Source organism: Meleagris gallopavo, chromosome Z, assembly GCF_905368555.1.
Source record: "Meleagris gallopavo chromosome Z, MGAL_WU_HG_1.1, whole genome shotgun sequence".
Lineage (NCBI taxonomy): Eukaryota > Metazoa > Chordata > Aves > Galliformes > Phasianidae > Meleagris > Meleagris gallopavo.
In genome coordinates this window covers 51357393-51382919 of record NC_139435.1, presented here as the reverse complement: position 1 = coordinate 51382919, position 25527 = coordinate 51357393, and the positions used below count along the sequence as shown (strand labels likewise).

Sequence of the window (25527 nt, the reverse complement as noted above, 5' to 3'; positions counted from 1 at the left end):
AAACACCTTTCCAGAGTGAAGGTGCGTCTCTTTCTTGCAGATTGGGTCGCTCAAAAATCACTATCTGTTCAGACATAAGAGCCATCCACGGCGGTCCCGGAGAAGTGCTATTCACATCACCAAGAGGCTTTCTGATGACGAGCGGGTGAGTATTGCATCCCTTCTTCTCCTCCGTCCGTTCTGGAAGCATATTGCCACTGCCTGATGAGGTCACTGGCAGACTTTCCTCGCTTTACAAGTCTGATGCATTCAGCATTTGGCTTGTGTTGAATAATACTTAATTATTCTGTCATTAATGGGCAGAGTCTGATCCTCTCAACCCCTTTTTTTTTGCAAGTACTTTCCAGTTGTAGATTTCAGATATGCAGCATTGCAGAGGTTTGGAATTTCAGATCCATTGCTGATGAAAATACGAATGAGGAACCACAGAGTTTAAAGTAAAAAAAAAACAATGATGCAATCCAATTGCTATGGAAATCAGGTTTGATTTAATGTGATTGAACACTGTGGGGAAAATAAGGGAGTTGCTATGGACTTTACCTAAGGCATGACCCATGGAGCAGGATCCCCATTTCTCTGCCTGCACTTATGAGAGAAGTTTCTTTGTTTATAAATGTGGTGAGGAAACGCGGTGGGTGGCAAATTTAAGGAACAGAGCAGGATGCTGTCAAACAATATCAGACGCATATCAGAACACTGACATTTGAATTTCAGATCAGCTTTATTCAGCAGTGGTCCAAAATGTCAAGGAATCTCCATTGTGAGCACTTTGAGTCATGTAAGGACAAATCACTTGAAGGCAAGTAATTGGTTATCTGAGTGAAGTTTTTGGATGCAAATGTCACCTGGGAGAAAAGATTTTATGAAGAATTAAGGGAGGGGTAAAGGCTGCGTATTTGTTTTGCGTGTTCTGATTAAGAGCTGCGCATTCCCATCTACCTCCTTTCAAACACTGTTATAGCAGTTAAAATCTTTCAGGTGAAATCATTCTAAAATGGGGGTATTCAAAGCCATATTTCAGTGTAAGCATCAATAAAGTTTGTATGTTCTAATTCTTACCAACTGCCTCAAGCTGCTGGAGTTCAGGAAGCATTTTGATTAATGCTCTCTCAGACACAGTATTTAATTTTTGGGTGTGCTGTGCGGAGCCAGGGGTTGGAGTGGATGATCCCTTTCAAGTTGAGATGTTCTGTCTTTTTGGAGGATTTATACACTGCTGTAGACTTACATACTTAGACTTCAAAAGTGGCTTTGCAGTGCAGCAAGTGATTAGTTAAATTTATTCCAATTTCCCTTTTATTTACCATCTAATATGCAAATTAACGATGTGAATGAATTAGGTGTAATTATGCCATCATGCAAGTATATAAACACAAAGTAATCATGCAGTGCTGTGTAGTTATACATGGACCTTTGCTCCAAAGAGCAACAGCCCATTAAAAAGATTTAAATTCATTCTTAAAAAAGGAAGGGGGAAAGAAGACAATCCTGCTTTTCTTTACGTAGTGCCTTTGTGATTCTTACAGCACGTTAAGAGTGACAGCTGGGAGGCAAAGCTTGCCTCTAACCTGAAAATTTATATCTGCTATGGGCATCACAATGCTTGTAGTAAAACAGGCGATGGCATTGAATGTTTCAAAAGGATACAGTTATGTGGTTTCCTCACTTCTTGCAGTAGGGACCTGGATCCTAATCATTTTCACTCCTTTACATACCAGTGAGTGGAGATCTGGCAGAGGGCCGTCTGCTCTTGCAGTGGATGGATACCCTGAACCTCGCTCAGCTGTTGAGTGACAAACGCTTGGCTTGTTTGTCAGACATATGTGCTCGGTAGTTCCAGCTCATTTCCCTCAGAGCAGCTGTCCACATCAAAAAACGGTGAGCATGGAAGCTGTCAATTCTTAATTACTGTTGGCTGATGAAGAGGCCAAGCTTTGCTGTGGGCATGGAGGAGGGATAAAGGTAATTGTTGTAACCTGGGCACAAGTACATACAGCCTTGTGTATCAGTAATGTAATTTAGAATGCTTACACCTGCATTGGCATATTTGTCTTCTGTCACTAATGGTGCTTTTTAGAGGTTTTTGCTCTAAATATATTGCAAAGGGAATGTCATTAGCCTTCAGTATATGTGCCTGGTGTAGCTTCTCTTTTAATGGTTTATGTTCTTGCGGTGAATTCTCATTAAGTTCTCCTTCAAAAAAAAAAAAGTATTTAAATCAAATAAGTACATGTCTTTATTATAATAGTTTCCAACTCACTCTTGTTATGTATGTCAGGAGCATAAAGTTATGGGATTACAGCAGGCAAAAATGCTGAAATCTATTCAGATGTTTAAAGCAAAAGGTTTGGATTCAAGGCAGTCTCCACCTGAGGCTCACAGCAGGACATTGCCAGTCTCCTGAACACGAGCTTGCTTTGTTTGTTAGGAAATTGGGAAAACCTCACCTGGGTCTGTGTCAGAGTGACTGTCCACATGCTAGCAGTGGGTAACGCTTATTCCCATTTCCAAAAGGAGCACACAACAGAGATGGGTATCAGAATGTTTTGAACTGCATTTAGTAATGCGTTGAAAGGAACAAGAGTGAGAAACATTTTTAAAATGTAGCCCTGTGATTTAGAGAATGCTGTGTTCATGCATAAATGCTACGCAATTCAGTGTAAGGATGCATTAACAAAACACACTGAAACATTTTGGCTCAGTTGCCTTAAGTGGAATTACGCCAGTGATGAAATTAGACCCATATTCATAGTTTAATAACTGATCATACCTCAAAACACAAATGGGAAGGACAGTTGAAGGTCTACCAGGGCTGTGGATAACATTGTAGATATGACTGTTAGACTAAAGCCTGAGATAATCTTTCATCTTTTCTTTGAACTCCCACTTCTAGTGGATAGGCATTAAAATGAAGGTAGGATAAAGAAGCAGGCTGTATATTTGCTTCTTCAATAACCTTCTCACCATACTGCACATTTGATGTAAAAGCCAGCTTTGCTTGGCATTAACTGGGACTCAACTGCTAACTTTTACTTAATGATTTTAATTGCACTGCATAGTGATTTCACCATTTCACCCCTTTCCTGAAGTACACTGTACTACGAAATAAATAATCTTCCTCTCTGCATCAGACATTGCTTTTTTTTTTTGCATTAGGCATCAGCGTTTTTCTGTGTGAGGAAAATCCTTATCCTTTAGGCTAAGAAAGTCCCCATGTATATTGCTTACTTCTCGCATCTATGTAAATAACTGCAGGTGTCATGGGCAGAGCAGCAGTATGAAAAAAAGCGAACTAAGCGTGCTGCTGTGACAGACTCGGCAGAGAATCTCTTCAATGATCCTATGTGGAATAAGCAGTGGTATTTGGTAAGAATTTACCTTATTGTGGAATTGGGGGCAATGAATTTTGGTTGTGCTATCAGCTGTACTATTTTATTAGTAACAGAGCGAGGGGTTGATAATACAACACGATATATTAGCTAAAATCTACCTTTAGCTTAAAAATGTTTGTTGTCAGCATGTAAGAGTTCCTTTATCATGTCTGAAGCTGGGTGCATATTCCTTCATTAAAATTGATAGTGTGGAGAGCATAGTCCAGCAGAAAACAAAGGCATGCATGCACATATAACAGGCACCTTGAACCTCTTGGTCAAGGATGTAAGTAGAAAAGATTCTGTATAGCTCATGTGTTCAAAACCTCAAGAAAAAGAAATTATCTGACCTCTTTAGCTTGAATATAACAAGTCAGAAATACAGTTAATCACTTTTATATTTTGTAAAATTTCTTTTGAAAGTCTGTATTTCCACAAGGCATCTCACTGTACTTGCAGTCTAGATGTCAGTGCTTTCACTCTGAATGGGGATAGGTTAAAAGATGTATAGCAAGAAAGATATTCAAAGTGCAAACACAGTCCAAATGACTGGAAGTACTTTATTTTCTTCAAAACACATAGCATAAAATATTTCCTTGAAGATTACTGCAGACTTCTTTTCAACATGGAAAATGGTTGTTTTTAAGAATTTTACTTTTCTTTGAAGCTGAGAATGTGCTTGCTTGTTTTCAATAGGAAGCAGGAGATATCCAAGCAGGAGATATCCAAGATGTCTGTAATGGACTAATGGACAAAAGCACAAGCACAAGAGTTCAAAAACTTTTTTTTTTTTCTTTTTTCTGAAAGAAGCAAAGTCCTGCTCTCTAAGAGACATAGTTCCACTTCCCACCTTCCTGTGATTTTCACTCCTTTTTCCTCCAGTTTACCAATATGAGAAACAGAAAGCACGATACTTACTCGTGTTTGCAGTACACATTAATTTTTTCTGACTAAGTGCATAAATGCATCAAATAGTTTCTTCCAAAATCTATCCTTGCCTTGTGGTAAATTACTTATTATCTGATTAATGACAACAGTTTCTAACTTCAATTCTGTGTGCCTTCAACCAACACCAGGAAAAAATGTTTTTTTATAGATTCTAGAGAAGAAAGCTTGAAACTTCAAAAATTCCCTCATAGCAGCAGTCAGAAAATAAAGTAAAAATTGAAAAAATTGCCGTAACGTATTTCTTCCTCTGAGCCTCACATTTTGTCCAATATTCTCTGGGAAACAAAGAAATTAAAAACCTGTGATCACTAAGTTAATATGCACAGGAAAACACAAAGTGCTGGGTTTTATGACTCCGTTTTTATAGTGTAATAAGTAAAGCTTCAAAATTCACTGTATGTACTGCACATTTAATATTAGAGAGGAAAAATGACCTGCTTAGGAAATGCTCTTCTGAGAGCACTTCCACTTGCTGTGTAAAGGAAAGCTCTAGATGATTCACGCTTTCAGCTGATTTACCACAGGAACAGTAATGAGGGTAGTAAACAGAAAGTTGTGATTCAGCACAGTTGTTCCTAGCCAAACGGCTGCCTTAATTGTTTTAGCCATTAATTATTCTTCTCTGGCTAACTTGAACTTCAAAGGAGAAAACATGTTTGGAGAAAATACAGCTTACTGTGCTGTGGGCTACTTACTGTCTTCTCATCAGGAGAAAAGAACAGTTAGTAGGTCTGATTATTAATCTCTCAGCTTTCCAAGGATCATGGCTATGTCTCTACCATTACCATCTTTCTGTTGTGTACCTCTAATAAAAACAAGATGCCTTTTATTCAGAGGTGGAAGCTTCAGGTAACCGGGGTGCTGTCTTTTGGTACTACAGGTATTTGAACATACTACAGGTTTTTGTTTTATTTCTTCAAAGTTTGAACAAAATATACACATTCAGCCTGGAATGGTTTAAAGAACCTTTAGAATATGTCTTCGAATCTGTGTGTTGTGAGTGGATGCAAATATTAACACATTTGTAATCCATTCTGTTCCTCAGCAAGATACAAGAATAACTCCATCTCTTCCCAAACTGGATCTCCACGTTATTCCTGTGTGGCAAAAAGGGATTACAGGCAAGGGTGTTGTCATCACAGTATTAGATGATGGATTGGAGTGGAATCACACTGACATCTACTCCAACTATGTAAGTTTGGGCATTAGATTGCTGTTGAGTAGGTTAACTAATTGTAAATTTGATATGCAGATGCTCTTGCTGTCTCCATCTTGCTCTCTGTTCTGTAAGGCAGCTCCTACATTACAGAGAACAAAATGTTTGACTCAGGCATTATTTGGAAACTGGACTGTGTCATAGGAAGTTGAATGTTATTTAGCAAAGGTAACTTCTTTTTTTCTCAGTGGATTTAGTTGTGTACATGTTTGTATACAGTGGTTTAATGCTAAATTATTAAAGCTCCATGAAAAATTTATGGAATTGTTAATGTTCATCAAATTCTTTGTACTTGATTGCTGCCAGTATGAAGCTCACCAATGTACAATAATAAATATAGGCTCTAGAACCCATTTTGTTACACATTTAAAAATCTATTTCCTAGTTGTCCCAATTAATTCTGTTATTTTAAATGCAGGATCCAAAGGCAAGTTATGATTTCAATGACAATGACCACGATCCATTTCCTAGATATGACCCAACAAACGAAAACAAGTGAGTAACCTCCCAGTTGTGTGAAGAGAATTAAACAGTGCAGTACTTTGTATGTTATAACTTGCAAGTGTGGAAGTATGTATGACCCCTATTGCAGTTATATATGAAAGGAAAATTTGTGCCACAGAATCAGGGAATGGTTGAGATTGGAAGGAATCTCTGGACCAGTTCAGTACAAGCCCTGCTCTGTGAGATACCCTTTGAGATGGTTGCCCAGAATTTTGTCCAGAAGCTTTTTGAGTGCTCCGAGGATGGAGACTCAGTAAAAAAGTGTTTCAGACAGAACCTCCAGTATTTTCATTCACACAAATGTTTTCACAGACACTGGAAATTAAAGAAATTAAATTTTCACGTAATGAGTTTTTCCATATCACAGTATGTGTAAAGTCTGATATATTTCTGTAAGTTGAACAGAAAAATCTGTTCATATCCCCTTGTGTGTTTGTAGAATAATATCTACTTAAGCAGATTTTGACTTTCCCTGCTTTGTACTGGGAAACTTAAAATACATCTCTTGTGAAGGACTCTGTAAGATACTGTTTTTTAGAGGAATCTAGAAATCTGCCCAAAAAATCTCATCCCATCTGGTCATTTCTTGTACCTTAGGACACTGTTTGTGACTTTGTCAGTATCTTCTGGGCTAATAGTATGTATTCTAGCTCAGTGCAAATGGACAGGTGCAGTCATGCTTCTGACTTCATCCTCTTGTATGTGACTGTGACTGTGAAGAAGGTTACATTCACTTCCTGGAAAATCTTTCAGGTAAAATGTGTCTGGAAGCATTTTAGACCAGTTTTGGCCTGAGCATCTTCAAGGTGATAACTTAGGAAGTTTCAGAAAGTTTGAACACAGGCACCAGCAACTTTGTTTTGTGGACTTGTGCGTCTTGGAAAGAGTGGGGAATTCTCTTGATCTACCACTCTGGTTCTCAGTGAGACATCACAGTGGATCTATTACTGTGGGAGTATTCATAGTAGTCCTGTGAGGATTTTGTCCTTCAGAAGGAGAAAAGAGTTTAAAATTTAAATTTAAAATTTATTTAAAATTTGGTGTGAAGAATAAGTCAATTTATTAAACCAATTGGGATGCCACTATTCAATGAAGATGCAGTAAGAAACCAAAGCACTGGTTCTTTATTGTCTGTCAAAGAGTATGATAGCATCCACAACAGCATAAATCATGGTGTGGGGAAAAAAACAGTCAATCAGTGGATACGTAAAATTATAGAGACTGAAGTCTAAGGCAAACAAATATTTCTGTATAATGTGAATACAATACCAAAGCTGTTCAATAGCTGATTGCATTCAGTTCAAGACATCCACCACATCAAGAAAGTCACTGATGAGTTTTTGTATATGTTACATGGAAGTGTCTAGGTTATGAGAAGTCATTTATTCTTGCTATATTTATCCAGGCATGGAACACGGTGTGCAGGAGAAATTGCCATGCAAGCCAACAATAGAAAATGTGGAGTTGGAGTAGCCTACAATTCTAAAGTTGGAGGTAAGAAACTAAGAATAGTGAGATGTCTGATGTGAATGGAAACCAGGAAGCATCACTCTTGCAGTTACAGGCTACAGGATAGAGTGACACTGTTTCTTAAATTCCAACATATTTTCTGGATTCTGGTTTTCACTTCAGTATAGGTAAATCACATAATATGTAACAAGAAAATAATAACAAGAAAATAATAATATGGATAGTAAAAACAATCTGTTTTGTACCCACAGATAAGACTGTTTCTCTAAAAGAATGACAGATTCACTTCTTATAGCTGGTTATTTTGGGAGAAGATGGCATGGGAGAGGAGAAGGATTTGAGAAGAATAGAAGAAAATACATCTAAATTTATAGCCACCTTTGCTTACAGCGTATTATTTCCATCTACACACTTACTTTCAAAAAGTCATGTCAGTCCAGATACTCATAGTGCTGTGGTTATTATCATCATAAATTAATTTTGAAAATAGATATTTATTCTTGTCCATCAGTCAGTATTTTCATTTTTTGAAGAGGTGATTAAAAGTTTAATCCATTAGTGATTTATGAAATAGTTATGATTGAAGTATCAATGGTAAATGGTTATTTAGCTCAGAGGAAGATACTTGTTACAGTCCTGGTTTTTCCATTTTTTCTTTTAAACAAAGGGATGTTAAGTGGCAATTGACACCTTTAACTGCCATTCCAACCATTTTAGTCTCACGTTCATAGGTTCCCATTTACTCTGCTGAGCTGTCAGCTTTGCATTCTACGTTTGCCACAATGCATTATGCTGTCATGCTCTGTTTAAATAAAATATCTCACTCACAAGATGAAGATGCCAGATTTTCAAAGCAAGGCAAAATGGATGAAGCTGTAGTGATGTCTGAACTCCTGCTGTGTCACTATTTTAAGGTACTTACATCTACACAGAAGGTTTTTCCAGAGTTTTCATTTGCAAATGCGTATTAGAAATCTGTGCTGGGTGATTTATCTCCAAAAGGAAAATAACAGGAGGAAAAGCAATCCAGCACTCCAAATCCCAGAAATCTGCTTGTAATTAGACAAGGAAGGAGAAAATTAGGAAAGTTGAAATAAATTGTAAGCTGGTCTACATGGCTACCCCAATTATGTTAGGAATATAACAAAAACTCATTCAAAGAGCAATAGAAGGAGTCTTCAAAGAATTACCTACATTTAGAATTTGCTCTGAGTGGTCACTGGAGGGCTTTTTTGAGATGGGAGCTACGCAGGATTTATTTCTTTACAGTTTTGTTGTTGTTGTTGTTTGTTTATTTGTTTGTTTGTTTTATTTTTAAGTGCGTGAAATGATGCATTTCACACTTTTATTTGATGTTAGTTCAGGATGGCTTTTTTAAGGACCTTGTATCACTTGCCATGCTGCATGAATCCAGTGGTCCAGAGCCACTGCATTCTCTCTGATAGTCAGGAATATATGCTTTAGAGAAAGAGACTGACACTTGGAGTATGCTATTCTCTGACCTTCAACAGCAGAGACTGCTTTAACTTTGTCCTAATATAAAATCATCAATTCATAATTCTTTATTTTCCATGAAAATACTAACTAAAAATACTAACAATCTTGGGTGTTCTAATTTGTCATGCTAATGTCTGGCCCTGTTCTGAAATCTACATGAGTCTTTTCAAGAGCTTGTATCTGTGAAGCTTTTCTTTGTATGGTATGAAGCAAATGCTTACTAATGTCAATTGTAAAAGTGACACCTTTCAGTTTCTTTTAACATGAACCTCTTGCTTTCGATAGAGCTGAGAAACGTGTGTATATTTGGAGTAAAGCAAGGTTTATATATCTTCATGCATATCTAACCATCACACCATACTACAGCATTTCTCTGGTGGTACCATGGAAATCAAATGATGAAGAAGCTCCATATTACAAAGGACTAGGCTGAGAGTTCTCACATAGTGATCTGTTGCTAAGAATAATCTTCTGCCATGCAAATGTATATACATCTCTGAAATTACCTTGGGCTTTGCCTGCTTTTCAATTTGTGGGACTGGTGATGAGAGAAGGCATGCGGAAGAATTTATGCAAGAGCAGATCATTGGAATCTGCTTAGGGAAATATTACTGCAGTCATCAAATCTCTGGGTTGGCTTAAACATGCAGCATTTCTGGAGATTACAAAAACAAGGCAATGATTCATTTTTTTTTCTTGAGCCATTTTTATCAATGTGTTACCAGTGATCTTGTTTTATTCCTTGCTACATTATTTGTCAGTTGCGTTGGCTTGGTTTGTTTGGGAAATATCTGTATACTGTTCTCCGCTTTCCCACTATCTCATGGTGTTACAACCCAGTGCCCATAGCTTTCAGTCATTTTCACACAGGCAGATCTTTGCTCACAGTGCACTGCTATGACTGAATCTCACAATTCTAAGCCACCTGAAATAGGAGTGTTCAAAATGTTACAAGCTTAAGCCTCTGGAGGGTAAGTGGTATTTTTAGAACCTGAGGCACAGGATATACCTTGATCCTTTTCTCAGCTTTATGAGTGATAGTGGTATCAGTAGTTGAGCAAATTAACAACTCCCTTGTCTCTTTTTTGCCACTTATTAACGTGAACTAACCATAGAATCATATAATGGTTTGAGTTGGAAGGAAGCATAAAGCCCACCCAGCCCCAACCCGTGCCATGGGCAGGGCTGCCCCCCAGCAGCTCAGCTGCCCAGGGCCCCATCCAACCTGGCCTTGAATGCCTTCACGAATTGGGCACCACAGCTTCTCTGGGCAGCTGTGCCAGGGCCTCACCGCCTTCTGAGTAAAGAAGTTTCTAAGTTTCTTCTCACATCTAATCTAAATCTTTCCTCTTTTAGTTTAAAATAATTCCCTCTTGTTCTATTACGACTAGACTGTGTAAAAAGTAGTTCTCCCTCTTGCTTGTAAGTTCCCCTTGTAAATATTATTGTGAGAAAGCTGAGCTTTATTATTTAAATGATTTTAGGAGTCTTGGGGTTCATCTCTGTGCACAAAGTTATGCTTTTGTAATGATTAGTAGTGAAAAGGAAGAATGACACACATAGATTCTTTTTCATTTTTCTAGAACAATCACATTCTTCTTGATGTGCTTTGGAAAAATTCCCATTTAGTGGAAAATACTAGGAAATGAGTACACATAATTCTATAGTACTCATACTGCTGTAGTATAAGCTTGGCAGGTTCAGGAGAATATTTATTTGTTGAAAATGGGCTGAGTCCTGACTCCTGTCGCTCGTCTATTGCTACTGTTGCTGGGAGAAGCTTAGCACAGTGGGAAGGTTACCAGACTGCTGCTGTTTCTTTCCTCATCCAGTCCTGGACAGTGATAGCAATCCTATTTCAGGGCCAGAGTTTGCAGAGCGAAAGATCTGGTGCTGATGAGCCACTGTCTGCTGCTGAATTTTAAGTACCACTGATCTCAAGCTTGCTCTGAAGATTAGATCAGGAGTTCCTAATAAAATGTTAATGGCTAGATATCACTAGTCTCTCTGGATTGCTCACAGTGGGGAAAAAATGTGGTATTAAAACAGCAATGAGAATATTTTGTCATGAAGAATGAAGAACTGGTGAAATAGGATCACAAAGACAGTTCAAGCTTAATGGCAGAGAGGACCGAGTGTATCAGACGGCACAGTCATAATTAACTCTTAAAAATAGTGTTGGTAAAACCTATGTAGTTTTAATGATACAATAGCCATTTCAGTGAAGAAGTCTTTTGCAGACATAGTAGGAAAAGAATTAAATAAAAAAAGCTCAATGTAATAACAAGAAAACAGGAATACTAAATAGAACATCATCTTGACTTTCTGCAAAAAGAGAAAAAGAAGTCAGTAAGGTGCAATCAAGATTTTAGGTTTGGTTTGTTTTTTTTTTTCAATGTGTATAGAAAGTCCCAAGCTCTGCAAAAAGGATAAGTGTACTGTTTTGCACTGACCTGAGTATTATTTAAATGAATAGCAACAGACTATGGTGCAGTTGTTTAGATTAATTTTGCTGGAAATGCAACAGTCAGGTAACAAAGAAGAAGAGGGAAACAGAAATTAAAAACAGTGTGCTTGTTTTTCTTTGTTAAGGTATACGCATGCTGGATGGAATAGTCACTGATGCTATTGAGGCCAGTTCAATTGGTTTCAATCCGGAACACGTGGATATTTACAGTGCAAGCTGGGGCCCAAATGATGATGGTAAAACTGTTGAGGGACCTGGGAGACTGGCACAGAAAGCTTTTGAGTATGGGATAAAACAGGTATGATTTTATGAAAAAAAAATACAATACAATGTGGCAGAGGACAGAATTTTAAAATGATTTATCTCAGGCAGGAAATGAAAATGATTTGTGCTCTATTCACATAACTGAAAAGCAGAACAGACATTTTAATAGTACTGGTCAGAAATTACCAGCTAGAACATGACTTTCAAAAAGGTGCGATTAGAGCCTTCTTAAGCTTGTTTTAGCTGATATTATCTACAGATAAGCTTTCTTCTTCCATCCTTACTTCTGCTGCCTCTATCTCACCCAACCCCCACCCTTCTCTGCCACTTATTTTGCACTGAACAGTAATTGGATTTCTTCACTGAAAGCCTATAAAAATTTAATACAAAATTTCTGCTTCATGAATATTTTGCTTATGAAATACTGATGCATTTTAGTGCCCTGTAGATGGGTTTGTATAGTGTTAGTTGCATTAGCTTATAAATAAATGCATATCACATTCCAATTAAAGTGAAGATAGCAAAAACGCATAATGAAGAGTAATGGAAACAATGGTTTTACAAGTTGCTGTGTTTTTTTTGTTATGCTTTTTTGATCTCATTGGATGATAAGTGAGATACTAACAGAGCTACTGAAGATCTATCAAAAAGGTACTCTTGCTCTTACCAGTTAGGTGAAAAGATATCTAAAGATGGACAGGCACTAATATAGAAAGGAAATGTGAATCAGAGTCAAGAAAGGAGGAAAATGGAGAACGCATGAAGGACAGGAGCAGAGCAAAAGAGGATACTGGAAACAGAGCAGACAGGAGAGAAGAAAAAAAGGCAAGTCTGATAGGTGACATGCTCTGAGGGAAGAGTAGAGGTTGAGGAATGGGTTTGTGATAACAAGCATCTCAGTCCAGATGTACACGGCAAGAAGAATAGCGAAAAGCAGCAGTTAGGGAACCAGTGTTCAATGGTTTTACTTGGAAAAAAAAACAGGTTATTTGGTAAAGAATGGATCTTCTTCCCCCTCCTTCCCCCCCCCAGCTTGTTTTGTTTAAAGAGGAGATCAGATTTACCCATTAATTTGTCAGGCTTCTTCTGGCAAGGATCTGAATGCTCTTCATTCCCCATCAAGTTACTTACAGATGGGATTGCCAACAAAGTTAAGTTTAATTCCTGACCCCTTTATTGCTGGCCCAGTAAAGCACTTAAGCATGTGCATAGCCGTAAGCATCTGGGAGCCATTAGGAGCACTCCAGCAGAAATCAAACACCTGTTTACATATATCATTGCCTGTCTGGATTGCAGCCTTGATTCTCAAAACAAAATATTATCTCATTTTCTGTAACGGATGTTGGTTGTCCTGCATATTTTTGCAACTGTATCAAAAAGAGTGCAGCTTTTGTTTTGTTTTCTTTATTTTTAATGTTTTAAGTGCTGCCAATATCACTCAGTGCTAGCATGAATAAATCTCATCTGAGCGGGAATGTATTTTTACTGCAGGTTCCAGTGAATATACATATATTAATAAATAATAAAATACAAACTTTTGCTCCTCACACAAAATGTATTGTCTCCTCTAAAGGACTATGTCAGCATAAGACTGAATTGAATAGCTGGCGTATGCTTTCTCTGTGATAGCTGTGATGGTTCACATGCTGCTGCAGCACTCTATTGTCAGCTGTCAGTATCAGTTGTTAGCTGTTGGTACCTTATTACACACTGAAGGCCCAAGCATGGAGTGAGAATAATTACATCCTGAGATTGCTGGTGCTGGTTCATGGATTTGTAAGAGAAGGGAGGGTTTTCAGCCAGATGTGCTTATTGGTTTTCTGTTTTTCAGCGAGTGCTAACAATGAAAGACTTTATTACAAAAAAATAATGGTGGAAGAGTCATATTAAGTATATAATTTTCACTGGTTACCCACAATTCAAGTGCAAATGAAATAACTCCTGATGAACTGGAAAGGGAGAGGGAGAGGGCGAGGGAGAGGGAGAGGGGAAAGAGAAGGGAAGGGAAGAAAGGAAAAGGGAAAGGGAAAAGGAAAGGGAAAGGGAAAAAAAAAGAAAAAGGGAAGGGTAAAGGGAAAAAAGAATGGGGAAAGGGAAAATGAAAGAGAAAGGGAAAAGTAAAAAAAGGAAATAGGAAAGGAAAAAAAAAAGTGTTTTTCCTACACTAAATGCAGACAAGTGTGAAAAACTTACCTCTTGATCACAGATCCTGTTTTTAACATTAATACCTGTTTTGAGGAAAATTACTGTCTCTGGACACTAGACATAAACTAGTCAAACTAAAAGATACAGACAAACTAAGGATATACTATAAGATCTGAGATAGAATACCTCAAGTAGCATTTTTTTTTTTTCTGTATGTCTTCTGTGATGTTATAGAAAATTGTCCTTTTCTACCTGAAAATGTTAGATGTGTTAGGGTCTCATGGTATAGACAAGAGAAGTTGTTAAGAATGTATTATGACTGAAATCTCTTTTATAACCACACATTTCATTTCCTCCAGGGCCGAAATGGAAAAGGCTCCATTTTTGTGTGGGCTTCTGGGAATGGAGGTCGTCAGGGTGACAACTGTGACTGTGATGGTTACACTGATAGTATCTACACTATCTCCATTAGCAGTGCTTCCCAGCAAGGTCTTTCTCCCTGGTATGCAGAGAAGTGCTCTTCAACTCTGGCCACAGCATACAGCAGTGGGGATTATACTGACCAAAGAATTGTAGGTTATTTTTACCAGATTCAGAACAAACATAAAAATGTGTTATATATGTAACTAACAAGTTAGAGTTCTTAAATGCTTTGTTTCTACTGCTTGCTTTTCATATGCTTTATGTGCCTAGTGATTTCATTTTCAGACAGCGAGGAGCTTGTAGTACAAAACATGTTTGTATTCCTGAACACCTACTACTCTAAAACAATGGCTAATTGTTGTAGCAATGTATTTAAATTAGCATGCTGAAATCTTCTGACATTAAATTGTGACAGAGGTCTCTGTGTGAAGATGGTTCCATTTATCACAAAGAGAGACTTAGAGTATATGCAGAAAGAACTTGTGAGCTTTATGTGCTCATACTAGTTAGTGCCTCTGTACATGTTGTCACTCTAACACTTTTTGTAATATTTTTAGCCCCTCAGTTTCCTAATGTTTCTAATGACTACAAGAATGGTGCTTGCAGACCTATAAAAGGTACCCAGTAAGTGGACAGATCAGCCTGTACTTTCATTAACTGTGAAAGAAATAACTTGTACTAAAGACATTTGCTGTGATGAAATAATACAGAAGGACCTATGATTTTTTTTCAGCTCTGGTGGGTGGTAATTTTAGAATCAATTACATGAGTGGAGATTAAAGCAATGTCATTGCAAGTTAGCTGAGGGACCGATACTTCCTACCCCTTTCTGTTTCTAGAGATACATGGGCAGATGAGTTTGGTATTTAATTGCCAAATAAAGCACATGTTTCATTGCAAATTATAGTTCTTCAGCTGAAGAGAGAACAGTACACTAATACTAATCCTATGAGTAATTTTCTAACAAGCAGTAATTTTAAATGTTCTAGGCCCAACACAATGATCTGTTTTTATGATTCACCAGTAGGCCTGAAACACTTATTACGAAACCTTAGAATAAAAAAAGATACTCAGTGTGGGAGTATTTTGTTCAAATGCAAAGCATTTTGATACAAAAAATATAGTTGAAGTAAAAAGAGTAGAATGAAATATGAACAAATTTAAACATCCCTCCCTTTGCCGGTAAGGAATGTATAAATACGCACCAAGTTGAAGATACATGGTTACGTTTGTGAATGTGGATATGACTGTATTTACTACAGTTTATTCATGCAATTTGTTTTTTGTTGTTTTTCTGTCAGACAAGTGCTGATCTTCACAATGAATGTACAGAGACTCACACTGGGACCTCTGCTTCTGCACCACTGGCAGCAGGAATTTTTGCTCTTGCCCTGGAAGTAAAGTAAGATGTCATAAAATTACAATTGAAACTCTCCCCTACTATCTTCCCTCAAACACTGCTTATTTCTAAATTAAACCATATCACATTGCAGCTCCACTTTTTGTCAGTCAGTCTTGCTCAATCTGATGACAAAACTAAACAGCTATCTGCCTCAACACCTGTCTAGCAAATCAGAACCTACATAAGGCAACATGTTAATGACCAAGGAGTTTCAGTCCATTTAGTGCATTGGTGATAATTGTTTGTTGAGTCAGTCAATAGCACTTAAAGGTATTGAGGTTGTACTTCTGTCAAGAGAGCATAATTTGAAGATGGTAGAATGCAGGAGTATGAGTGAAGTGTTTAATCAATGTGCAGAATCTTTCCCGGCAATGATGAGACATATAATTGAAGGTACACGAGTTTGACTTTCAAAGCAGGCAGGGAGCAGATATGTTCAGACCCTGCAGGCCTGATAGTTAGATAGTATGACTTTGAGACGGGGATAAAGAATAGGACAGTACAAGACAAGGCAATGGCCTTTTCACTTCAGGTGTTAAGGTGTAGGCTTAGCACTTGAATAGTACGTGTTTGGTTCCATATGCTATTGCATACTCCTTTGATGATATAAGCCAAGATACCTAGGACCATATTTTAAGGATTGGAGTGTAATCTCAGATAGATAGAATCAAATGCCCAGTGAATATTCACACCCAGCTTCCATAAAGACTGGTAGGAAATACTGCTTTTGCTAGATAAATTTAAATGCCTAAGGGGTTTTGAGTGATTGGACTCTAATCTTGCTAGATACCAGTTCTTAATTTACATAGAAATCTTGTCTACCCAAAGTGTTGTCAGGATAAGCATGCACTGTCTTTTGTTGTTGGTGGTTTTTTTTTCAAATAATTCAGTACTAGGTACATTTCAAAAACTTTATATTGCAAAATAATAACTAAGAGAAAAGTGATAGTTGGTACCAAAACAATTAACCAGGTTCATTTTCTCGACAGCCCAAATCTAACATGGAGGGATATGCAGCACTTGGTAGTGTGGACCTCAGAATACGATCCACTGGCTGTCAATCCAGGATGGAAGAAGAATGGAGCGGGACTGATGGTGAACAGCCGATTTGGATTTGGACTACTCAATGCAAATGCATTGGTGGATTTAGCTGATCCCAAAAAATGGAAAGGTGTACCAGAAAAGAGAGAGTGTATTGTCAAAGACAAAAGCTTTGAACCAAGGTAAGACATTAGCAGTAGTTAGGCTTGTGTCTTAGTAAAGTGTGAAAGATAGTGTTACACACAGATTGCTCTAAAACAAATTAAAATTAAGGTTTATCTTTTGATTAATTTGGTTTTGCTCAGCTGCATTCCCCAGGGTCAGGAAAGCAACATTTGTTTGTTTGCTATTTTTTAGTGTAAGACTGATTAAAATAAATAGCATGAACCCTCACATAGGATAAGATCACTATGTCTCTTTATACAGCCAGTGTATGGGTGGATAATGCTGTGAGACCGAACCTGATCAAATAAGAGTGTTTAGACTGCTATCAGTGGATGAAGAAAAAGATACCAAAGTTTTTCAGATATATTTTTAAAAGGAACATCTGTAATAAGTCTTAGCAACTTTTTTCACATGACACGCATAATGTAAGATGAAACCAGAGTGATATACTTAGCTTTAGTCCCATCTACAGCACTGCTTTTATGAAACATAAGCGTCTCTAAGGCTTGCTGAAAAGAGTTACAAGCCATAATCAGTAATGACTGCAGCACAGTAAGCCTAAACTGAGCTCAATGTACAGGGAGGTTATATCAGAAGTCACTAACCTAGTTAATCAGTAAGACCTTTCTTTTTCTACCCGTTCATATGTATGTTCGTTCTGTAGAACAAATACGGTATTTCAAAGATAGAAATTACACTGTGAATGCACTAAAAATCTCGCTGTAGAAATGGATTGCGGTGTTTTGGATTGTCAGTGCTTGGTAACCTTACTATTTATGCTATTTTACTATCAATTTGTTTTTATAAGCCCTCTTCTTTCCACAGAATGTTGATCTAGTGATGTATGTTGTATTTGGTGTTTATGCATTTTTATTGCAGTCTTCTTTGTTACATTATAAAACAAAGATCTCAATACACTGAGTTCTGAATCATTTCTTTGGAGATTTGAATACCACATTCTCATTACTATTAATGGAAAATGTGAAGAGAATGCTGTGCACAGTGCTCTGAGAATGTACAGAATAAATAATGCTTTTATTCTAGAGATGACGTGAATTATAAAAGTTTAAAAGCACTAAGGTTCCTGCAGTGTTTTAACTCCATGTTAACAGTTCTTCTGGATATTTCAGTGAGGCAACTATGTCTAGGTCTGATACAATTATGTGGTGTATCTGACTGCAAAGACTTACTTTTGTACTCTTTGTGTGACAACAAAATGTGGAGAGAGATTCAGTTATCAGACCTGCTTGCTTGCTTCTAGGGTGGGTTGCACAACACTAGCTTATGCTGTGCCCTCATTCTAGAATGACTGTTAAATTCTGTTAATCTCTACACTTCACATATTAATCCAGAATCAAATATTTCTGTAAATAAAACTTCTGTAATTTTGCCAGGTTATTAAGAGCAAATGAGGAGGTCATCATTGAAATTCCTACAAAAGCCTGTGAGGGTCAAGAGAACTCAATTGCATCTCTGGAACACGTGCAGCTTGAAGCAACAATTGAATATTCCCGGAGAGGAGATCTTCATGTCACTCTGGTGTCTCCAGCAGGTACGGGAAGCATTAGAAACAATCTGTTCTTTGTAGATTAAATATACATAATTACACAAATATAGTTACAATGAACAGAGGAGTGTGAGAACAAAGCATCCTGGAAATGAAGGAACTGGTTCTCTGAATCCCTTTTTCATTCTTGTGTTTTGGGTTATTTTTATAAGGTGAATGTAAATCGTGATTTAGAGATGAAGGCACTATTTCTAATTTGTTGCCTTCAAGCAGCAAGACCTGTAAAAATTGAGAGCCCTTGGTGGTATCAAATTATATGTAGTTTATATACTATATAGTTTAATAATGCTTATCAACCTTACTGTGATTTAATGACCTAATGGAAAAACTGAGGAAATCTGACTCCCTAGATTTCATCTAACTGTGTCTCCCCACTGGTGTATGTAAAAAAAAAAAAAAAAAAAAAAAAAAAAAAAAAAAAAAAAAAGTATGTCTCTGCTTGACACCTTTGTACAACGTTACAAAACATACTACAACATGGGAAGCTATCCTTATGGTGCATTGAAATAACATGATGAGAGGAAGAAAAATAAAGGAGAATGAGTATAAACAACTTTGTTGAAAGTAAGATCTTCAGTCAATTCAGCTGATATTATTAAAAAGCAAAAGCAAACCGATATGAATTTAAACATCAGGCTAATCTAGTAATTCACAGACAATAAATAAGTAATGACTTGTTCATGTTGTTGTTACACAACCTCACTTCAAAGCAGGTTAAGGTATTGTGCATATAGTATACTTAGACACCCTACCTTATCTGAGATTCGTCTGACTCTTCTTTCCCTTAGTTCTTGCTGTTTTTCTACTTTCCTATGAAACATTCCTACCAAATGTGTCATCCCATTTCTGTACTTACACTATTATCTTTAATCATAGAATAAGAGAATCATAGAATGTTTTGGAAGGCACCTTAAAGCCCACCCAGTCCCATCCCTTCCACATCTTTCTTGTGTTGTGAGCCCTAGATATGAATGCAGTACATACCACTCTTCTGATGCATCCTAGGATGCAGTTGCCCTTCTAGGCTAGAAACCCACACTGCTGGCTCACGTCCGTCTTTTTGTCCACCAGAATGCCCAGGGCCTTCTCCACTGGACTGCTCTCAAAGAATTCTCCCAGTCTGTACACACGTCTGGGATTGTCCCGACCCAATTACAACACCTCACACTTGGCCCTCTTGAATCTTATTTGGTTCATGTGGCTCCACTTTTCAAGCATGTCCAGGACCCATTGGATGTCATCCCTTCCTTCTGTTGTGTCATCAGCAAACTTGGCAGAGGGTGCACTTGATTCCACTATTTGTGGAATCAAGCTAAAGATGCTGAAGAGCACTGGTCACAGGTTGGACCCCTTGGGTGTCCCTGATAAAGATGCTGAAGAGCACTGGTCACAGGTTGGACCCCTTGGGAACACTTCTCCTCACTGGCTTCCACATGGACATGGAGCCATTGACTACAACCCTCTGTCTGTGAGCATCCAGCCAACTCCTAATCTGCTGAGTAGTCCACTCTTGAAATCCGTATCTCTCCAGCTTAGAAATAAGGATGTGGTATGGGGCCATGTCAAAGGCCTTGTAGAAGTCCAGATAGATGACATCAGTTGCTCTTCCTTGGTCCAGTTATGCCATCACTCCACTGTAGAAGGCTGCCAGATTGGCCATCGGTGATGCTATGTTGGCTATCTTGAATCACCTCCTCATCTTGTATGTGCCTTGACATCTTTTCCGTCTGCTCCATGGAGGATCTGCTCTGTGATCTTCCGAAGCACAGACATGAGTCTCACTGACCTGTAGCTCCTCAGGTCTTCCTTTCTACCCTTCTTAAAAATGGCAGTGATGTTTCCCTTTTTCCAGTCATCGGGGACTTTGCCTGACAGCCATGACTTTTCAAATGTGATGTATTTTTATCTTGTGATTAGGCTCCCTGGTGTTTCTCTGCTCCCTTTGTTACATAAAATAGACCTCCCTTGCTCTCTGCTAATATACAAATCAGCACAATAAATCTGCTCTCCAGTAGAATCTCTTCTGCTACAGAATTGTTTTGTGAAGTACAGCATTTTTGTAATAGTAATAAAAAACCAAATACATTTCACCCTGTTGGAGTTCCAGACTATAATGGTTTACACTCACCAAAAAATATATAAATTCAGGGTAAGCCCTTGGTGCATACTGCATAAGCTCATTTGTTGAAATAACCAGCGATCAGAAATAGCAGATTCCATGTTCACCAAGCCACTGCTGAATAGTGTTTTTTTTCAGGTTACCTTTACACTATATAGTTTGCAAGCAAACAATATGAAAGTTGAAGGGGAAACATATGAACAGTCTCTACTGTTGATCTTGCACTAACACAGGGACCAGCACTGTATTACTGGCTGAGAGAGAGCGAGATAAATCTCCCAATGGCTTTAAGAACTGGGATTTCATGTCTGTGCACACATGGGGAGAGAATCCAACAGGCACTTGGGTGTTAAGAATTACTGATGTGGTAAGTATGTCTGCATGCCAACCAGCTAGGTTTGAAAACTAACACATCTCTAACCATATCACAACCACTACCAAATGTGTTGAATACTGAGTATGCATTAAGCAAGCTACAACAAGAGTTCATTTAAACTAAATAACCAGTAGATTAAATATTAAAGGCTCATTTGAGGCAGAAAAAAAGACAGACAGATTTTCTTGTTCTTACACGAATGCAATGCACTGTACTCATTTCATTGACATGTACCTGTCAAAAGAAATTTCATGGCTATGTTTTTCTCACATTATGTCACTGAAAGAAATCACTTCTTCATGTAATTTTCTGTGATTCAAGGTGTGAAGCATGTAATCAAATCTGCATATGATTAACTGCAAATTAGTTCTTTTCTGCAGAAAAGCACACAGGATATACCTAGTCTTTTCTTGGTACATGGGCATAATTGTCATTAACTCAAAACCTCCTGAGTTAATGAATTTCTAATGACCTTAGGGAACTGTTATATATCTTCCCCTAACCTCCTTCTCAAGAGTAATGACTGCTGAAAAACCTATAATGACTAAAGCCAAGAAATCTACAGATATAAAATAAGTAAGTTTATTAAAACCATGTGAGAATATGAATTGCAACAGTGAGACACAGAAGAGAGCTGTTTGATAGGCAGGTGAAAAAATCATTCTTTTCAAAGTAAGAATAAGAGCTCACTCATCTCTGGAGAATTTCATTGAAACAGTCTGTTAATCAGCTTGTCATTAGGGATCAGATCATGCAAGAAACTGAACGCTTCCTATCAGACACTGAGTCTCCAACCCTTATTGGCCTCAAATTGTAAACATGGGTTTAATACTGAACAGGTGGACAAGGCAGTAGAAATAAATATTATTGACAACTGTATAGTGTTAATACTGTGTAGGCTTATGGATAACCCTGTGGCTACAGATATCCTGCTCTTTGTAATTAAAATAATGCATTTTTTTAGAAGAAACCTAAGAAGGGCACCTTGTTTTTGATTCTCTCTCATTTCCCAATTGCAGTAGGTTCCTGAAATCTACAGTATGGCACACTTTTGTCCACAAGAAATAATGTACTCTTCCTCTGTGTTTAGAGTTTTGTGGTTCCAGCAATAAGTTTTACCATTAATGACCAATTGGAATAACAGATCACCATGCAGAATTGCTGATAATTGAGTTGTCATATAACTTTCATACGTAACTTTGGTATAAACTTTCTATAGTAAAGAAGAGCTTCAGTGGTTCTCTTCAGCCACTAGATAAAGAAGCAAAAATTCTGAAAGAAGCTGAAAGAAGGAAAAATAAGATTTCACTGTTTTCTGTACTTGTCTCTTCCACTTTCTCCTTTTTAAAGATCAGTGTCAAAACTAATGTACAAAGCATTTGTTCCTTGCTTCCACATTCAGAATGCTGTTGTACATCACTACAGAATGTTATTCCAAACATTTTATAGGTAACTTTTTAAAGAAAATTGCCATTTGATGGCTTAGTGAATTAACATTAATAATACAAAATACTACTTCAGTAATTTTAGTATTATTATGAAATTCCATTGATGCTTATAAGACTAATTAATAATTATACTTTGTCAAAATATTACTAGTCAAACCATTGTACTAAATCCCACCTTCTGATAAGTTCTGTCCCTAATGTGTCAGTCTTTTGGGGCTTACAAATCATGGTCTAAATTTATATAGTGACAAAGTCTTTTTTTATTTTAGTGAATTCTCATTTTTTTATGATCAAATATCCTCTGTTTATTCCTCTTATATTCTGAGAACCTATGCTAATGCTGTCTTGTCCTTTAGTCCAAAAGAATACAAAATGAAGGAAGGATTGTAAATTGGAAATTGATTTTGCATGGCACTGATACCCAGCCTGAACATATGAAACAACCACGTGTATACACATCTTACAATGCTGTGCAAAATGACAGAAGAGGAGTGGAGAAGATGACAGACCTTGTAGAGGTAGTGTCTTATTAATTCTTTTCTTAATGTATTTTCAAATTTGTAAGAAAATTAAGGTGTTTTTTTTTCTTTTTTTTTTTTTGTAGTGATAAGATGCATACTCATTTTGCATTTATTTTCTCTAGATCCAGAACATTTGTGAGCTGTGCAAGTATTGTAATTTCGTCAACATGTCAACAGTTGATATTTTATTAGTCTCTACCTTACAGTTTTACTATGGAAAGAGGATGCTGATACTAAAGCTTTGAACTCAACAGCTTATACAGTTGAATGGTACAGGAGGAAGGAATGCACAGTAATTTTTTGTAATTCTAGATAGAATTAGTATTGAATCTGAAAAGAATCTGCTGATATGTTTTTAGGGAGTTTTGAAGCAGCTTTGTTACATAATGCATCACAAAAGCCAGAACACTTCAGACAGTTCAGTTACGGAGCTGCCAGCTCCTTTTTCACCCCTCCTTAACTTTGAGGCATAGTTCTGCATGGAAAATGAATCTATTTGAGGCTTCTGAGAATAGCAGTGGGTTTCTGGATGCAAATAATCACAATACTCTGAAAGTAGTGCCTTCTATTATTTCAGAGGAAATGATAACAGATACAAAGACTACAATAACATTGTTTGATGGAGCACCTTCTCAGCTACAAAACACTATTTTTCAAAACAGTCACCACCATTAGCTGTGCATTTTTGCCAGCGATAAACAAGAGCCTGCATGCCATGCTCATAAAAATCTGCATCAGTGGAAGTGAAGCACTGTTTCACAGCTGCTATGACAGCACTGTTGCTAAGAATGTGTTGCCTACACAGTCCATCTTTCATCACCCTAAAGAAGTGCAAGTGAGAAGGCACCGTATCAAGACTGTAGGGTGGATGTGGTGCAACAGTTCAACCAAGCCTGGCAACATGCTCCACACTCTTCAAACTGCTATAGGGCCTGAAGTTACTGTGTTGCAAGAGAAAGGTAGTCTTCTTCTCTGGCCTGACTCAGGAAGTTTGAGCTTTCCGCTAAGTCAGTGTCATGGTGTAGCAGTCAGAATTGATGGTTTGTCTGGGTTTCAAGAAATCCAGAAGGATCACTGCTTTCTTGTCTGTCCCAAAAAAACATCACTTCACTCCATGCATTGTCATTTTGACATAGTAGTGGTGACACCGTGTCTTGTCACAGGTAATGATGTGATCCAGGAAAATGTCACCTTAGGCATCATATCGGTTCAGTAAGTCCTGACCAACCTGTGTACAATGTTCTTTCTGCTCCTGTGTGAGCATTTGTGTGACGCACTTGGTGCAAATTTTGCATTATTCCAATGTTGCCACCATTATTTCCAAATCACTGAAGCCAGTATTCAGCTCTTTACACAGTTCTCTGGTTGTAATCTTCCAATTTGTGCAGATGAGCTGATCAAAACACTCTTCATTTTGTGGTGTGAGAGCTGTTCATGGCCATCCAGAACATGGCTATTCTTTCATGTTGCTGTCACTATTGCTGAAATGCATGACCTGCCTTCTCCCTGTGATCACATCCACTGTTTGGTCTCCATCAATGTTCAGCAAGCATCAATGATTGTCAGTGGGTACTGTTTTTTCCCAGTGGAGGAATTCAGTGACCCACCTTTACTTCATGTGCTCTTCCAACTTCAGCTGCCATTCTGTCAGACTGCCCCTTTGCTGCCATCTGTCACACGGCAACAACATGTGAAGGGATACTGGTGGGAAATTCAGCCTCTATGACTGCATCACTGTCTGTCTCTGATGTAGTGGGCCAACGTCGTAAAAGGAGAGGCATTATTTTTGAAGCAGCCCTTGTACCGTTGATTATGTCAATGTCTGCAGAATACTTAATTAATTACATCCCATCTATTCATCTCCCCTTTAAGTAATTAGAATGTCCATAATGTATAAAGAGATTAACCTTCTTCAGTGAGGTTACAAAGAAGATTGAGGGAAACATGATTATGGAGTTTAAATGCATAAAATTAAGTGTACGTAGTTGTGGCAGCCACATGCAGTAAAATAAAATGGAAGAAAAATAAAACTGGATTCAGGTGGTGTTGTAGAAGAAACTTGGTGGAAACGTATAAAAATCAGCTCAAGATGAAGTGAGTGTTCCAACAGAAAGACATCATGCAGCCTCATTCTACAGCATTTGAGGCATAGCAAACAGTGTTCAAACGAGGCTGTGCATAACTGATTTCTCTGTACATCTGTACTTGGCACTAGCCTTCCAAAGTTTACTGAGGTACACGTCATGGCCACAGATAAGCCAAAGCTTAATCCACAGATAAGCCAAAATTCACTGTCTTCTCAAGCAAGAGCAACTGTGAAGCAGATAACATGGAAGCATTAGTTCAGTCCTTTCCACAAGGGTATGTGGCACATTTGGAGTCGCCATCACCACGGTGTGTATTCCTCCAGATGGACAGCCATGGAACTGTCTCTCATAGCACAATCAGGAGTATTTTTGAGACTGAGACAAACGTCGCTGTAAAATTACAAGTTGCATCCTTCCATTGTGGGATCTTCATAACTTGTGGAGAGATTTGATTCTTTATGCAGTAAAGTCCTTTTGATAGTCCTTTTTGACATGT

At 37.7% G+C, this 25527-nt stretch overlaps 1 protein-coding gene across 1 annotated transcript in view; it reads left to right on the top strand.

The window, feature by feature from the left end:
• PCSK1 (proprotein convertase subtilisin/kexin type 1) overlaps positions 1 to 25527 on the top strand; it is a 30150-nt gene that overhangs the window by 1213 nt on the left and 3410 nt on the right. The window contains exons 2-13 of the mRNA XM_085213417.1: positions 41 to 145; positions 3256 to 3366; positions 5365 to 5511; positions 5954 to 6030; positions 7445 to 7533; positions 11599 to 11771; positions 14242 to 14454; positions 15607 to 15707; positions 16697 to 16930; positions 18308 to 18465; positions 20833 to 20966; positions 22780 to 22941. Of these exons, the coding sequence (XP_085069543.1) occupies positions 41 to 145; positions 3256 to 3366; positions 5365 to 5511; positions 5954 to 6030; positions 7445 to 7533; positions 11599 to 11771; positions 14242 to 14454; positions 15607 to 15707; positions 16697 to 16930; positions 18308 to 18465; positions 20833 to 20966; positions 22780 to 22941 (1704 nt within the window). The remainder of the gene's footprint in view (positions 1 to 40; positions 146 to 3255; positions 3367 to 5364; positions 5512 to 5953; positions 6031 to 7444; positions 7534 to 11598; positions 11772 to 14241; positions 14455 to 15606; positions 15708 to 16696; positions 16931 to 18307; positions 18466 to 20832; positions 20967 to 22779; positions 22942 to 25527) is intronic.